The sequence below is a fragment of the Protobothrops mucrosquamatus genome, unplaced genomic scaffold, assembly GCF_001527695.2.
Source record: "Protobothrops mucrosquamatus isolate PMUCROS unplaced genomic scaffold, P.Mucros_1.0 scaffold548, whole genome shotgun sequence".
In the NCBI taxonomy this organism is placed as follows: Eukaryota; Metazoa; Chordata; class Lepidosauria; order Squamata; family Viperidae; genus Protobothrops; species Protobothrops mucrosquamatus.
Genome location: NW_015386852.1, coordinates 567,817 through 584,919, shown reverse-complemented (window position 1 = coordinate 584,919; position 17,103 = coordinate 567,817). Strand labels below are relative to the sequence as shown.

The 17,103-nt window shown below is 38.2% G+C and overlaps 1 protein-coding gene across 1 annotated transcript in view; it reads left to right on the top strand.

The window, feature by feature from the left end:
• The window catches only part of ADAMTS12 (ADAM metallopeptidase with thrombospondin type 1 motif 12), a 155,067-nt gene that overhangs the window by 36,374 nt on the left and 101,590 nt on the right, over nt 1–17,103 (top strand). The window contains exons 4-6 of the mRNA XM_015817020.1: nt 10,435–10,562; nt 13,614–13,628; nt 13,977–14,004. Of these exons, the coding sequence (XP_015672506.1) occupies nt 10,435–10,562; nt 13,614–13,628; nt 13,977–14,004 (171 nt within the window). The remainder of the gene's footprint in view (nt 1–10,434; nt 10,563–13,613; nt 13,629–13,976; nt 14,005–17,103) is intronic.

The window sequence follows — 17,103 nt, the reverse complement described above, 5'->3', positions numbered from 1 at the left end:
ACCATGGTTTTCAGATTTGTCCAGTACATTACCATGGCTTTCAGATTTACTGCATTTTCTTGTTTGGAAAGATATACGAGTCTAAGATTAAAAGTTGTAGCTTAAAGACATTTCAACATCGATGGAGGAAGCCAAAAAAATATATATAGAAAGACGAAAAAGACCATATCCAGAAATTTTATTTGGATTTTAACTTCAATTTTGAAAAAAATGTAACATCTTTCTATAATCACGCATTGTTACAAATTGATAAATCTTACAAAATCCGAGTGTGACAAATTATTGTGTTCTCTGCATAAGACCTTGCAAAGTAATTTTTTGAAAAAATAATAATAATGTAAGGTTACTCATTGATTATAGAGAGAACATAGAGTATTAGAGAAATTACAATGAATGACTTTAAGACAAGGGTTACCTGTATAGCAAATTTTCCTAATTATTGTGGGGATATAACCTTGAGGATCTGCAGATTGGGTAGGCATTCTGGCTTCAAGGTGTTGTTTAATACAGAGATCAAGGTCAGGCAAGACTGAAGTGAAGGCAATGAAGAGTTTTGGAACAGAATAGAAAATAGTCATGACAACTAGTTGCCAGTTTTCATTAGTGATAGATCATGCAAATGATGCTGTTAGTGGGAAGGATAGTAGTATTTGTAACATAAACTTTAATTTTGGCAGTCAAATCTATATAGTTCATTAATAATCTCTGGTTATTTGAAGTGGCCTGTATTTCTCTGAGATTCTTTTCTCAAGGAATTTTTTACTGAATCGTCCAGTTAGTAAAAGTAGAGGAATTTCCTGAACAGCCAGAGAAATAGGAATACTATATGTAAATTATAAAAGGGAATTTCTATTTCTTTTTTCAAATGTCTAATGAAATTCATGACATGTCAAATCACCAACACATGGTTATCCCTAGAAAAGTTTATTTTATTATCCTAAACAGGAAACATTTTCCATTGTGTTTAAGTTTATCCCTCAAATGCTGGCTGGAAAGTACACTATTACTTTTCTGTCAATGCTGCAGACATTCTGTTCTACACATTGCATGGATTAATCAATTGCAGACTATATTTTCCACTTGCCTGCACATCAAATACAATCAGGATAAAATAAAAATACAGATTTTTCATCAGAAGCTTTTCAAAGTAGACAAAAGAACCATCCTCTTAAGAAATGCAAATTGCTTAAATCTTTTTACATGAGATATTATGTAAAATAGAGTTATGAATGCAACTTTTTATTATTGTAAATGTACTTTAGGACATAATCCTTTGAGCAATTCAAGGATTTTTAAAAATCTTGTAAAAAAAGCAAATAGGAGTTCAGGATAATCAGATTTATTTTGCAAGTTGAGACTTGATGTAGTTAAATCACAGCTGTTTTTTCCTGGGCTGTGTTCCAGATTATCTTGTAATCTTTTGTGAAGTCTGACTCCATACATCATCTTGGATGGCAAATGTGCCAAGGATGGTTTTATTTCCAGAAAATCTGTGCCAAGGATGCCTTTATTTCTAGGAAATCTCCCAAGAGAGACAGTTTAAAGAACTTTGGGGCCAGCCCCATTAACATTAAACATTGCAAAGTTCTGTTGATTGCAGCAGAAGAGCTTTTTACCATTAGCACCAAACTTGAAAATGACTTGATGGGTCTTATTCTTTGCCATTATCACAATTATTTAATTGTTATTTTAACCTAACATTTTAAGTGCTGTCCGGAGATTTAAAAAGGACAAAATGCCATTTGTTTAGGCTGAGAGAAAAGAAAAGCAAACATTGGGGGGGGGGGATCCAGATTTTGAACCTCACAGGGTTATTGTTGTGGGGAAAATAGGAGGAGGGACCTCGGAGTCCTAGTGGACAATCACCTAAATATGAGCCAGCAGTGTGCTGCAGCTGCCAAAAAGGCCAACACAGTGCTAGGCTGCATTAACAGAGGGATAGAATCAAGATCACGTGAAGTGTTAATACCACTTTACAATCCCTTGGTAAAGCCACACTTGGAATACTGCATCCAGTTTTGGTCACCATGATGTAAAAAAGATGTTGAGACTCTAGAAAGAGTACAGAGAAGAGCAACAAAGATGATTAGGGGACTGGAGGCTAAAGCATATAAGGAAAGGCTGCTGGAATTGGGTATGTCTAGTTTAATGAGGAGAAGGACGAGGGGAGACATGATAGCAGTATTCCAATATCTCAAGGGCTGCCATAAAGAAGAGGGAGTCAAGCTATTCTCCAAAGCACCTGAAGGCAGGACAAGAAGCAACGGATGGAAACTAATCAAGGAGAGAAGCAACCTAGAACTAAGGAGAAACTTCCTGACAGTTAGAACAATTAACCAGTAGAGCAACCTGCCTCCAGAAGCGGTGAATGCTCCAACACTGGAAGTTTTTAAGAAGAGACTGGACAGCCATTTGTCTGAAATGGTACAGGGTTTCCTGCCTGAGCAGGGGGTTGGACTAGATGACCTCCAAGGTCCCTTCCAACATCATCATCATCATCATCATCATCATCATCATCATCATCATCATTATTATTATTATTATTATTATTATTATTATTATTATTATTATTATTATTAAATATGTTTGCTGCTTTGGGTTATTTGTAAAAATAATAAAAATGGAATACAAACAGATAAATAAAAACTAGCCCAGAGTATCCATGCTTGAAGTTAAACTTTAGTTTAAGTTTCTCTCATCTTGGGTCAACAGCTTAATTTCTATGCTACACTTGTTCTTGCTGGCTTAATGTCCTCTCTATCAGAGAATCTCTTTTTTGAGACAAGGCTGCAGTTTCCCAATACTTACCCGAATTACACATATGTAGTCCAAAGCCAACTGGCAGTTGAAGACTCTTCCTTGCAATAATATTTACTTGCACGAGCAATGTGTATTGCAAAAGAAAGATAGGTTTATGGAAAGAAATTTAGGTTTACAATCTGCAGATAGTATGGATAGTCCTTGACTTATGACCTCAGTTGGACCAGGCTTTCCATTGCTAAGCAGAATGGCTGTTAAACAGGCCGTGCCTGATTTTACAATCTTTTTTTGCCAAAGTTGTTAAGTGAATCACTGCAGAGGTTAAGTGAATCGTGCAGTTGTTAAGCCAGGGGTCACCAAACTTGACACCTTTAAGACTTGTGGACTTCAACTCCCAGAATTCCTCAGCCAGCCATGCTGGCTGAGGAATTCTGGGAGTTGAAGTCCACAAGTCTTAAAACTGCCAAGTTTGAAGGTCTCTGTGTTAAGCGATTCTGGCTTTCCCAGGATCTTTGCTGGTTGAAAGCCAGCTGGGAAGGCCAGAAATGGCAATCACATCACTCTGGGATGCTGCAACTGTCAGAAATGTATGCTGATTGCTGAGCACCCTAATTTTGATCATGTGACCATGGGGATGCTGCGACAGTCATAAGTGTGAGGACCAGTTGTAAGTTACTTTAAATAAATGGTTTATAGCTTTCAACCACGAGCTTTCCTCCTGAGGCAAAGCTTTGTTCAGCTGATTGGCTCAGTTCTTTAATTTTGTAACTGTATACCTTAGTGACTATACTCAAGAAAGACTGTAAATTCATTTCTCAGCAATATTCTGTACCCACTCAGTTTTTTTCTCAAACCAGCCAGTCTATTTTCTTTTACAGGTTTTTTAAAATGGCACAGTTCAAGGGAAATATTAACCAAGTCATAAGTAGTACATATATCTTGGTTGTTTCTTAAAATTCCAGCACTGAATTCTGGAACAGTGCTACAAATCCACCATCTTGTAAAGATATAAACCTTGGTGAGTAGACAGATCTTATTACTGGGGAGAATAATGAAAAATTATCTTCCAAATACCAGGGGGGAAACTGCTGTAGATAATAAAACCTGCCCAACCTGTGAACATTTTTTTTAGAAAGTACTGAGCAAAGATTAGATGCAAAGCAGAAACAGAGAAGAAAGAAAGCTTCACTCTTAACAATTTTACTTAGAGCTTCACTTTTAATAACTTTACTCAGAGCTTCACTTTCAGCAGTAAGAGACAGCTGCTGTGGAATCAAATAAGGGAACAATTTATACAACCTCAAGGTTTCAATCTTGTGTATCTGTCTTCCACCCCTACACATTGCTTGACCTTGGATGTGGTGGGCACATGACCTGGTGCTTTGATAAAAGTCTTGCCTGATTTCAATTTCTTTCCATCTGGCCTTGCCAGTGTATTGTATAATCTCACAGTTTCTAAAGCCTTGGACTTTTGAGCTGATTGAAACTATTTTTTTGGCAATTGTGCAAACATGGTTCTGTATGACTTTGAACAATCTGCCAGATTGGCGAATGAGCTTGCTGAAAGTCATCTCCGATAGTTTTATTATCTAATGGGTCAAGGATCATTAATAAATAGTTCCAGGAGTCTCCCCATATAATTAAAAAAAAATGGCAATGTTTTTTTCTTAGACCACTTAAATTGTTAACTTATATTTAATAGGAGGGTTGGTAAGATCATCTTGGGAAGAACTGGACTATTCTGTCTGCAGATGCTTATGTTGCTCCTACTTTTCTACTCACGTGTGCCTTCCACCTACGCCGAGACACACTTTCCCCAACACAGATTTTTTAAATAATAGCAAAATCCAATTTCTTCATTTTTAATGAGTGTAGGGCCAACTCATGAGCAACATAGTTTGTTGATTAATTAGATAACATAGCTAACGACACTACCTGAGACCATTTGCAGCAAATATTATGGCTTGACCCAGTGTACATACTTGCATACCTAATTTTGCACTTATGAATGGAAATATATTTGTTCTATCAGATTTGCACTTTGACTCTTTGGTGTAACTCTCCATTTTTTTAAAAAAAAATGTGTCCATTGCTGAAAATAGCATACAAAATTTAACTGAATCACTGCAGTGGTTAAGTGAATCGTGTGGTCATTAAATGAATCCGATTTTCCCCATTGACTTTCCTTGTCAGAAACCGCCTATGAATGGTGATCATATGACCCTGGGATTCTGGGACACCGCAACTTTCATAAGTACATGCTAGCTGCCAAGTACCTGAATTTTGATCGGGTCACTGTGGGGATTCAGCAACAGTCATATGTCCGAGGATCAGTCATAAGTCACTTCCAATCCCATTGTAATTTTGTATGGTTGCTAAATGAATGGTTTAAACTCAAGAACTACTTATTTATAGCTGCATCTTCGATCCAACAGAACTCTTCTTCTATACTTATCTTGCCAACCCCTTTCTCCAGAAATTATTAGCAAACTTCTAACTCAAGCATAATTCACATGGCTCTTCTGCTCATGCATTTATCTCCCGTAAGCTGCTAACGGTGTTTCTGTGCCATTTGCGCTATGAATTAAGTAATCAGTGACAGCTTGCAGACTGAACTTGTGACCGATGATTCAGACAACTCACTTCCCTTGAACATATGTGGTCTCACCAAGTGTTAGGCTAATGCCAAAAGAAAAAAGAAAAGACAGCCTTGTATCATCAACTGATTCTGTTCAAGATAATGTTAACCTTTTTAGTATATTTTAGTAAGGTTTTAGTATGATGCATGTTGGTTGTTTTTTTATTTATAGGTAGTTCTCTACTGCTGAGCACAATCAGCGATTTCCATTGCTAAGCAAGGTGCTTAAATGAGTCATGCACGATTTTGTAACTTTTGCAATGGTTGTTAAGCAAATCACTGTGGTTGTTAAGTGAATCATATGATTGTTAAGTGAATCTGCTTTCCCCCATTGACATTGCTCATCAGTCACCTGCTGGGAAGGTCACAAGTGGTGATACATAACCCCTGGATAATTCAGCTGTCATAAATACATGTTGGTTGCCAATTGTCTGAATTTTGATCATGTGACTCTGGGGATGCTGTGATGGTTGTAAGTGTGAGGACCGGTCGTAAGTCACTTTTTCAGTGCTGTTGTGACTTCAAATAGTCACTAAACAAATGGTTGTAAGTCAAGGACTACTGGATATTTTTTATTCTTGTTGTTACAAATTGAATAAATGAAGAAATGCAGAAGGTTTGATGTTGCCTAGAATCTAGGTATCACAGGGAAAATTGTTCCTGGATCAGGGCTACTGCTGTCTTTGATGGTTTAGTCAGAATCTCCTTCAGTTTTCCCAGTTAAGGCAATTGGGCAACTGTGATAGTTTGGAGAGGCTGCAAAATTGCCTTTTTGTTTAAGAAAACTCTTCTACTTGACTGATATCTTCTAATTGATTCATGTAATTGGCTGGAACATTGGTTAAACTAGCCATCCCAAACCTGATGTTCTCCAGGTGTGCTGGACTTCTCTATTCCCCTCTCCACTGTCCAACACATCTAAAAGATATTGGGTTGCAAAAGGCTGGACTAGTAATTGCCCTTTTTAACTGAATTCTCTGTTTGTTATCATCTGCTATAATTTTGTTTCTTTTTTTCCTGTTTTTTATTTTGTGTTAAATACAGTATATACTTGGAAAATAGTGTAAATAATGAAATGAAATGAAATGAATGAATGAATATTATTTTGTTCTTCACTTGGAGCTCTGATTCCTAGTGTATATTATCCTTCACATCTTTCCTATTACCTATTCTTTTAACATCTTATGACTTATTCTTTCAGCTTCCTATTCCTTTAGCATCTTATCACTTTATTGTTTGTATTTTATGATTTATGTTGATTGCTTCTATTTAGTATTTTATGACTATCACTGAGTGTTGTATCTTATGATTCATGATGATTGTATTATGATTATGATCATGATTTATCACTCGTTGCTTGTATATACACTGAGAATTTATGGACTGGTGGCAAATTCCTTGTGTGTCAAATCACACTTGGCCAATAAAGAATTTTACTCTACTCTACTCTACTCTACTCTACTCTACTCTACTCTACTCTACTCTACTCTACTCTACTCTACTCTACTCTACTCTACTCTAAATAATAGGCCCATGATTAGGGTTAGGGTTAGAACATTTAAATGTTGCTTCCAGATACATAGGTTTGTTCTTAATGCTGCACAGTGTTGTACTGTATTGTGTTTTTCTTGTTTCTCTTAAGGCAAAAAAGGCTTCACAACAAGCAGGCATTGGAAGCAAAAATCTCAATTGCTCTTAGTGGTGTTTAAAAAGTTACAAGTATGAGAATTTTTGGAAACCCTGCAAAGTGTTGTTGCTGGTGGGCATATGCAATACTTATATTGAGTTTTAAGCACCAGTAGCCAGAAACACATTTGATATTTACTTGAATTTATCACTACATCATAGCAACAAGGTGGCAGACGTTGCAACGAGTCCTTTTATATCAAGATATCATCAGCCTTTAGTTATCTCATATACCTGTACTCACATATCTCTGCTACTATTTAAGCACCTGAATTGGATTATTGTGAGCAGGCCCAGATACCAGTTTTCTAACCAAGGTTGTAATTTAGGAGTGGTGGATTGGGGCTTAAATTATATTGATTAAATACCATGAAGATGATTACAATGCTTCCCAGATATCTAACCACTAGTCTCATCTCTCAGGCTCATGCTACAAATTGGCAGCCACTTTACAGAAGGTTAGGGACATATGCAAGGATTTTGAAGTAACCCGGGAGAATCTACATTTGAAGGAATTCAGAGTCAAACGTATGACTGCAATTGGGACCAGAATTTCCACTGCTAAGTAATATGCTTATTATGACTTTTTTTTTGCCATGGTTGTTAAGCAAATCACTGCAGTTAAGTGAATCATGCGGTTGTTATGCCCATTGACTTTGCTTGTCAGAAGCTGGATGGGAAAGTTGCAAATGGTGATCATGTCACCCCAGGAAGCTGCAAACATTGCAAATACATGCCGGTTGCCAAGAACCCAAATTCTGATTATTATTCATAATATTTATTTTGTTTTAGCAACAAGAATAAAATAGAAAAACAGAAAAACATACATGCAACACTAAAAACGTCAACAACAACAAATGAAAAAATGTTAACAAGAATACCGTATTAAATAAGCAAATGTTCCAAGTGAGTGGATCTCTGTCTGATAATCGAATCGACCCAACATCTGATTATAGAATATATGTAAAAGAAAGAAAAAGAAGAAAAGAACCCAAATTTTGTGCAACAATCATAAATGTGGGGAGCTGTCCTAAGTCATTTTTTTCCAGTAACTTGAACTGTCACTGAATGAATGGCTATAAGTCTAGAACAGGCATGTTAAACTCGCGACGTCATATGACGTCGCATGATGTATCGGGACTTTTTCCCCATTGCCGGCAATGGGGTGGGCGCGGTTTCGGTGTGATGCATCTGACCCACGGGCTGGCAGTTTGACATGCCTGGTCTAGGACTACCTATATTTAGTAGCTCTGGCAATAGAGGATTAAAGCTCTATTTTAGATGACATTATTTGCCAGTGTTTCTCATTTTGAAAATGGAGCAATATTTTCTCTCATTTTCTTTTTTGTCTTGGTTTCTATGACTTCGTTAAGTTTATGATGTTCCCATAATCCAGGTCATTGTTTGTTAGCAAGAGAACAAATTGTGTAGAGAACTAATAAACTTCCAAAATACACTGTGAAGGTTATTACATAGTAAAAGGAAATATTTGCAGTATAATCTGGCTGGAAATAGCCAGGTAACACTTGAGTAGGAAGATAGTTTACACTGAGCAGATGTCTTTTTAATTATGACATTTCAGGCTATTCCAGAGGAGGGCACAGTAACTAATGAGTACATTATGAGAATTGTATGCAGTACTTAATAGACACCTTTACAACTGGGAGCCTGTCTGTACAAATTGTACAGCTTTGGTGAATCAACAAGCAAAAAAAAAAAAAAAGAATACTGCAGTGTGGTACATTTTTATTGTTTGGATGCGCTGGGTTCTTAATCAGAGTTTAATTACCCTTTTACTTATTAATAACCTTTAACATGGGTAAATAGAAATATCAGTATGGCCTCAGTAAGCAGACTAATTGAAAAATTAGTCCTTGATGCTTTTATATATGAATACGTGGACCTGATACAGAAAACTGAAAGCAGAGGAGGTGATTACTCATCCAAACATAGGAATAGGTGAAGGACTCCAGTTGTAGGTAAATGCACAAAGTTTTTGTTCCTCAAAATTGTAAAGCTAATGAGAAAGTTATGAGTGAAATGCCCGTTTAAAAGATCAAACTAGCTACGGTGCAGCAAATGAAGGATTTTCTAAGTAACAGAAGACAGCTGGAGTTTTATCTGTGCTGGTAAATCACAACTCTGACTCTGCTTAGTGCAGAAAGCCAAGTTAAACGATCCCTGAAATGTGACTGTCTAATCTCTGTTGCCACACAACCACTTAAGAGAAGCTCACCTCTTCTTCAGATAATTGGCTCTTCTGAAACTGTTCTCCCTCTTAGAATCTTTTTTAGAAAAAATTCAACACGAATAGACTGATTTTCCATCTGCTAGTGGTTCTTTGCCTTCTATTAGAATTGCATCCAATATCAAAAAGGTGAATTTCTTTAAAGGATCTTATGTTCATCCCTCCCTCATTTTCATTCATGTTTTCCAAATGTGTGGGCAGTTTCAGATAAAATGTTGAAATTGTTACTGAACAGCTGTACACCGTAAACAAATAGGGAAGCAGATTTTAACTTTGCTAAAGAATTAACAATGTAATACTTAGTCCAGGATTTTGTTCACTGCAATGAAATGCAATTGTAATATGAGAATATCATAGCAAAATGGTGGGCTCCACACGTCTCACTGACTAGAGCAGATCTGAAAGTTCTCTGTAGAGCTTTTGAGTTCTATCTAAAGTTGGCTCTGAGACATCAGGTATTTCTTGGTGTTAGAGACAATGACATTCTTGAAAACATGAGCCAACTTTAGCCATTATCTATATATAAATAAAAATGTAAATGTTTGTTTGTTCAAAATCTTAAATCTCCGAAAGTTTTTCACCGATTGCTTTGAAATTTTGACACAACGTTGCATTCGAATACGCGCATGTTTTTATATACCTATGTTATATAGATGTCACACCTGTGACAGGTAAAAACATGCTTTTTTTGAAAAACAGCGCCATCTGTTGGATGCTTTGAAATTGCCATTGAACATGCAATTCAATTCTTTCTTTTCTATTTAACCAGACTGAGCCACAGCAACGCGTGGCCGGATACAGCTAGTTTTTTATAAATTTGCAGAGCAAGGGCAGTGGAGCAACATCCTCAGTCATGTTGGACTTCCCAATCAGATTGAAGCTTGTAGCCCTGCCTTTCAATCTGGAAACAGATTGGTATAATTTTTCCAAGCAGTGTAATTGCTGCTCAGAGTACATTTGCTCCAGAATCCAAGCTTCTGCTCTAACCTCCAGAATGTTCACTTGTCATCAGTTTTGTGCTTGCATGTGGGTGAATATGTATGGGTGTGTATGTGCAACTTCAGATTGTTTTATTACAAGACATTCAAATATTTCTTCTTAGACTGGTTACTTCCACTTGCCTGATGGAGACTACTTCATTGAACCAGTGAAGAAATATGAATCAAAAGAAGGAGCACATCCACATATAATCTACAAGACAAATGTCATCCAGAAGACTCTGCGAAAACAGCGGGACACCTGGACAGATAAGCAACGGAATTGCGGGGTGAATGGTACACATGTACTGTATATGCTTTCAAAATGTGTTGCTTGATAATCTAATTAAAATGAAGAAGCTAAGAGCATCTCCCCCCTCACCTTTTCTTGCATTTTTTTTGCAACTTATTGGTTTCCTGTTGCAACTGGAAGCAAAAAACGGGTGATCTGTAGTTTGATCTTGAGAGGAAGAGGGATATCTGGTTGTTTCACCTTTCCTGTTTTATTTGATGCATAGAAATAATAACAAGCATGCAACAATTCAGAATATTCCATCCTTTCCAGCTGGCCCTATCATGTCAAGACATTCTCTTTCTAAGATAATTACTTTTCATAATTACAATTACTGGAAATTATTTTGAAATAATTACAATAAAAGGAGATTTGTGAAGAGTTGCATACTTTCACTTTAATTAAGTGCATTTGTGTCCATTTGAGATGTTTTTTAAATTAAAAATATTATAAAGTCTAACCTCTGAGCCTTATACATGGCTAGATAATGATATATAAAAATGGAGGTTTCTCTCAAATTTCAGTTTTCAGGGTGGTGTGATTGCTAGAATTGTCCTGTATATTTAAGATGGCGCTATCTTCATAAAAGATTAGGCCTTAGGGAATGATATATTAATATCACTGCTGTAACAAAGATGGCAGAGAATAAGGATAGTGGGAATATTCCAGTTACAGTAAGCTGGTGAATCCAGCATTTTGGCATCCATAATAACCTCCTTTGGAAATCTAAAAAAGCCTCTAAAATCCACAGTACAAATGAATACTCAATTTTGTATTTAAAATTTAATTGGGTAGACAAGCAGAAAAGGGAATAATATAGTTATAATAGAAATAGCTGGTTCTTTTATCTCATCTAGATTCAAGTTTCTTATGAATCTTTAGAATTGTTCAAAATACAGCTTTTTGCCTCAACAATTTGAATAGTTCACCCTTATAATTAAAGTGGTTTATTCAAATATTGCCATGCAATTATTAAACAAAGAAATTCACTGGGTTTCTTTCACCCTACTGTTTGGAAATGAGTGCTTTGCAATGATCATAATAAAAAAAAAAAGCAATAATCAACTGTGAGGAAAGAACTGCATGAGTTAACTGGGATGATTCATATGGTCCAAACAGGCTTCCTTGCTGTTGTCAAAATAAATTCATTATGAAAACAATCTGGTTAACCCAGTATGTGAACAATCATCTCTGCTTGGGAAGGTATCACAATTCTGGACCTTTTTGCTTCACTCAGAATAGTTCCTGGCAACTATATCCATTTTTTTTATAACGTAGAAATGTGGGAAACAGAAGTCAGTAAAAGTCATTTCACTTGTGATGGAGAAGTATATTAATGTTATTTTCTTGATGATGCTGAAAATGGGAAAATGTCAGGTTTATTCAACTGTGGATTTACAAAATACCATTTTCATGTGAATCATAAACAGGATTGTTTTTTTCTGGAGAGTTTATTGAAGGCTAACTCACTAGGTGGACTTCAAACAAAGTTAGGGTTGAGTTAGCAGAACTTGTGGGTCACAATTCAAACTATTTTTTTTTTTTACAATTCAAACTGTTATTGAGTGACTGAATAAATATATACATCTTTTTCTCATCTGTCCAAAAAGAACCACTTTGCAGATTGAATTTAACCATGGTAATGGTTTTACCATGGGGTCCTTGGTGCTCTCTGAGCTTGGCTGTATTCTTACAGCCATTTCATTACCCAATTAGGTAACCATGGTGACTTTGCTGATGAGAATATCCAGGAAAGGTGGTGCGTTTGTTGTTTTCTTCTTCCCTTGTGAATTTTATTCATTTGAAAGTGTTGATATAACAGCTTAATCAAGGAACACCAAGAAATCTCCCACCAACACTGGCAAGGCAAGCCATTTGTATATAAACAGAGAGCAAACCCCACTCCCTTCTAGCACTAATGAAGTTACCTAGCTGGGTAATGAAACATCTTCAAGAACACAATCAAGCTCAAAGGGCACCAAGAACCCCATAGTTGAACCTGGAGCTACAAATATTTTCTTCTAATGCAGGCATGTCCAGCCTATAGTATAGGCCATTGACTGCATGTGGTCCTAGTCGGCTAGTAATGTGGCCCCACAAGACCATAAACAAAAATTAAAAATAAAGTTTGTTATTTATATATATTAACTACATTATATATTTTATATGCAGCCCAAGACAATTCTCTTCACTCGGTGTGGCCAAGGCAAGCCAAAAATTTGGGCACCCATATTCTAATGGCTTTACCATTAGGCAATAAATGGTAGTTGCTTCAGAAAACTGAATTGAATTCGTTGGAAGGGTAGAAATTACCAGCTATTAAAATATTATTGACGTATTTTCCCTCCCATAATGTGGTACTAGTGGGATTTTCTGCCTCCAGTGCCTGACTGATTAACTGGACCAAGCTTGGAGACTATGCTTGACTTAGAGACAGAAGTGAGAACCTTTCATTGCTTTGCCTAGAGTGGTACAGTGTCTTGATCTGTCCCTACAGTATACCAGATTTCTAATAGGTTTTTAACATGAGTGGTTCAGATGTGCCAAAGCCTCTCACAACTAAGGATAACTGTTTGTCCACTAAACTTTCCTGGCTTCTAGGAGTTCAAAGGACTCATTTCAAATCTTTTCTAAGTTTCATGAATTAAATTCTTTTTTAAATATATATATTTACAATGTTTAAGTGAATCAGAAGCCTATAACTTATAGGATTGGATTATATGAAGGTTGGCTTCAAGCCCAATGGGCCGCAAAAGTAACACATATTCAGTGGGGGAGGGAAGGAAGAGAATTCATTGTCCCCCAACTATGATGCTCCAGCTTTATGTGTCAAATTCCTTCTGAGTTTAATCATGGGCAACATCTGCCAGCACCAGCTGTCTTTTCTAACTGCCTGTGGAAATGAATGGCTTGCCTTGCTTATTGCGTTTGTGCAGGACATCTAAAGTTCTATTGCCAAATGAAATGTTGAAGGCTAGGGACTTGGGATCTCAGTGTTCTAAAATGAAAGAGAGAATTCTGTGGCTTGTTAATATAACATACAGTATAATCATACTAATTATATGTATCTTAGAGTGATTTTAATTAATTAAAATAATTTGTTTATTCTTCACCAATTTCTTTGTTTAGAGAGCATGGCTCTTAGTTGTGGTGGAAATCCTACCTGAAGACGTTGAGCTAAATGGAGGGTTCAGAAAAATCAGCTTTGCTTATTAAGCTAGCAAAAGAATGCAGAGATTGTCAGCTTATTAGCAAGCAAAACCAAAGTCTTAAATAGATTACCCTAAATTCTAAGGAATATAGAATGATCATGATCATGAAGTTTTGAAAGTGAAGGCTATTATTTTTGGAAGCAAAAATGCCAAATTGTCCAAGGAAGAGGAGTCACAACTCATCGGTATCAGTTTATCAAAGGCATAGATACCCTATAAATTATCTGTTCAGGTTGTTTCAATAGTGTGATTCTTCTTGTTTTCTAAACATAGAAATACAGAATACAAAATAACAGAATTGGAAGGGACTTTGGAGATCTTCTAGTCTAACCCCCTGCTCAAGCCGGAAACCACTGTTTGAGGGGCTGCCACAAAGATGAGGGCCTCACATTATTCTCCAAAGCTCCAGAGGGCAGGACAAGAAAAAATGGTTGGAAACTGATCAAAGAGAGAAGCAACCTGGAATTAAGGAGAAACTTCCTGACAGTGAGAACAACTAATCAGTAGAATAGCTTGCCTCCAGAAATCGTGGGCACTCCATCACTGGAGATTTTTAAGAAGAGGATAGACCAGTGATGGCGAACCTTTTAGAGACCGGGTGCCCAAAAAACACCATGCCCCCACCTTGCCCCCTGCCCCTGCTCCGCCCCCCGCCCTGCCCCCCGCCCTCAGGGCCACCTACCGCCTCCACGGCCCACCGCAGATCGCCCAGGCAGCCCAGCAGCATCATGGCAGCCATGCCCTCTGTTCGTGCCCTGCAGCATCATCTGCGCACGACGGGGTGCGAGGGCGGAGTCTTGCCCGGCTGCCATGGCCTTGGCTGCACTGCTCCACATGGGCTGCACCCGGGGGCAACTCTCCAGGGGGGCTGCTGGTGAGGAAGGGACCATGGGAGGAGGCAGGGCTGGGGCAATGGCACACATGCCCACAGAGAGGGCTCTGAGTGCCGCCTCTGGCACGCGTACCATAGGTTCGCCACCACTGGGTTAGACAGTCACTTGTCTGAGATTGTATAGGTTCTCCCGCTTAAGCGGGGGGCTGGACTAGAAGACCTCCATGGTCCCTTCCAGCTCTATTCTATTCTTTACCATTTTAGACAAATGGCTGTTCAATCTCTTTTTAAAAAACTCTAGTGATAGAGCACCCATAACTTCTGAAGGCAAGCCGTTCCACTGATTGATTGTTCTAAATGCCAGGAAATTTCTCCTTATTTCTAGGTTGGATCTCTCCTTGATTAATTTCTAACCATTGCTTCTTATCCTGCCTTCAGGTGCTTTGGAGAACAGATAGACCCACTCTTCTTTGTGGCAGCGCCTTAGATATTGGAAGAGTGCTATCATGATACTCTTAGCCCTTCTTTTCATTAGACGTGACATACCCATATATCTGCAAATGTTCTTCATATGTTTTAGCTTTCTGGCCCCTAATCATCTTTGTTGTTCTTCTCTGCACTCTTTCTAGAGTTTTGCTATGCTGTAGTGACCAAAACTGGGTGCAATATTCCAAGTCTGGTCTTTCCAAGGCATTATAAAGTGATACTAACTCTTCACCTGATTTTGATTCTATTACGTGAAGTGTTGGTAAAACTTTATAATGCCTTGGTAAGACCACACTTGGAATATTGCACCCAGTTTTGGTCACTACAGTATAGCACAGGGGTAGGCAACCTTGGCTCTTTTATGACTCGTGGACTTCAACTCCCAGAATTCCTGAGCCAGCATAGCTCAGCATGGAAACCTCTCCCTTTCCCCTCAGCATGGCTGGCTCAGGAATTCTGGGAGTTGAAGTCCACGAGTCATAAAAGAGCCAAGGTTGCCTACCCCTGGTATAGCAAATCTGGATGCAATATTCCAAAGGCCTGGATAGCTTTATTTATTTTTATAGATTTTGTCTGAATTAGCATAACTGGAGGATCATAAAGTGGGATGAAGAAAAGCAAGCAGAAAATTAGGATCAGAAAGCAAATCAGAACTGGAGCAGGGATGGGGAAGTAGCTCAAAGTCAAGATAAGGCAATTAAAAAACTTCAAGAGCATAGTTAAATTTAGGAAGAGCACAAAGTACTGCTGGGACAGGAAGCCTTTTATAGTCTGTCTTGCTTAGAATAATTCTATGAATGATGGGAGCAATCAGTTCAAGACGTGAACTAGTTTGACAGAGAAGCTCCATGATTCATGTTTTGGGACACCCGTGTGTTGATGGAGCACCTGCTGGTTTTTTTGCTTCCCTCCCCAATGAACTTCAATACTCTGAAAATAAATAGAAAAAGAGTCCAAAAATCAAAGTGAAACACATACATGACACACACCTAAACATACTATGAACAACATATGTATAGACCCACATCCCTACATATACGTAGCAAACAAATATTAAATACTGTCCATCTTGAATATATAACGGAAGGAGGAAGCTTGAGAGTTCACAAGGTTAATGCTGTATGGAATGAAACTATGGCTGAATCTGGATGTTCTGCTATGGATACCACGAAGCCTCCTCCCAGAAGGTAACAAGGAAAACAGGTCGTGAAGAGGCTGTGTAGTATCCCAGATAATCTTACGGACCCTGCTCAAACAACGCTTCTGTGCTATGTCCTGGATGGGAGGGAGGGAACTGCCAATGATCTTTTCGGCCATTCTCACCACTCTCTGCCCCGCCTTCCTGTCTGAAGCAGTGATGCCTCCAACCCAGACTATGATGCCGTATGACAGGATGCTCTTACTTACTTACTGCAATGCTCTTACTTACTTACTGCAATTTTATAATGCAACATGGTACTTAGGACCCATGTTTATTTATTTATTTATTTATTAAATTTATATCCCGCCCTTCTCCTTGCGGACTCAGGGCGGCTAACAACCAGATAAAAAAGTACAAAAATATCAACTACAAATTTAAAAATTAATTAAAAGGGAAATATTAATAATTGGTCTAATTTAAAATTATAATTAAAACCCCCTCTAAAAGTTTTCCCCTAGGCCAGTCCCGCAAGCTGGAATAACCATGTCTTAAGGGTGCGGCGGAAGGAAGGGAGATCAGGGATCACCCTGATCTCTGGGGGTAGTTCATTCCAGAGGGTGGGAGCTCCCACAGAGGAGACCCACTCTGTGGGAGCGTACAGGTCGATGGGGGGTAATCTGCGGCAGGAGGCGGTCTCGGAGATATCCAGGTCCGATGCCATGGAGCGCTTTAAAGATGATGGTCAGCACCTTGAAGCGCACCCGGAAGGCCACCGGCAGCCAATGCAGCTCGCGCAGCAGCGGTGTTACATGGGAGCGACGAGTCCCTCCC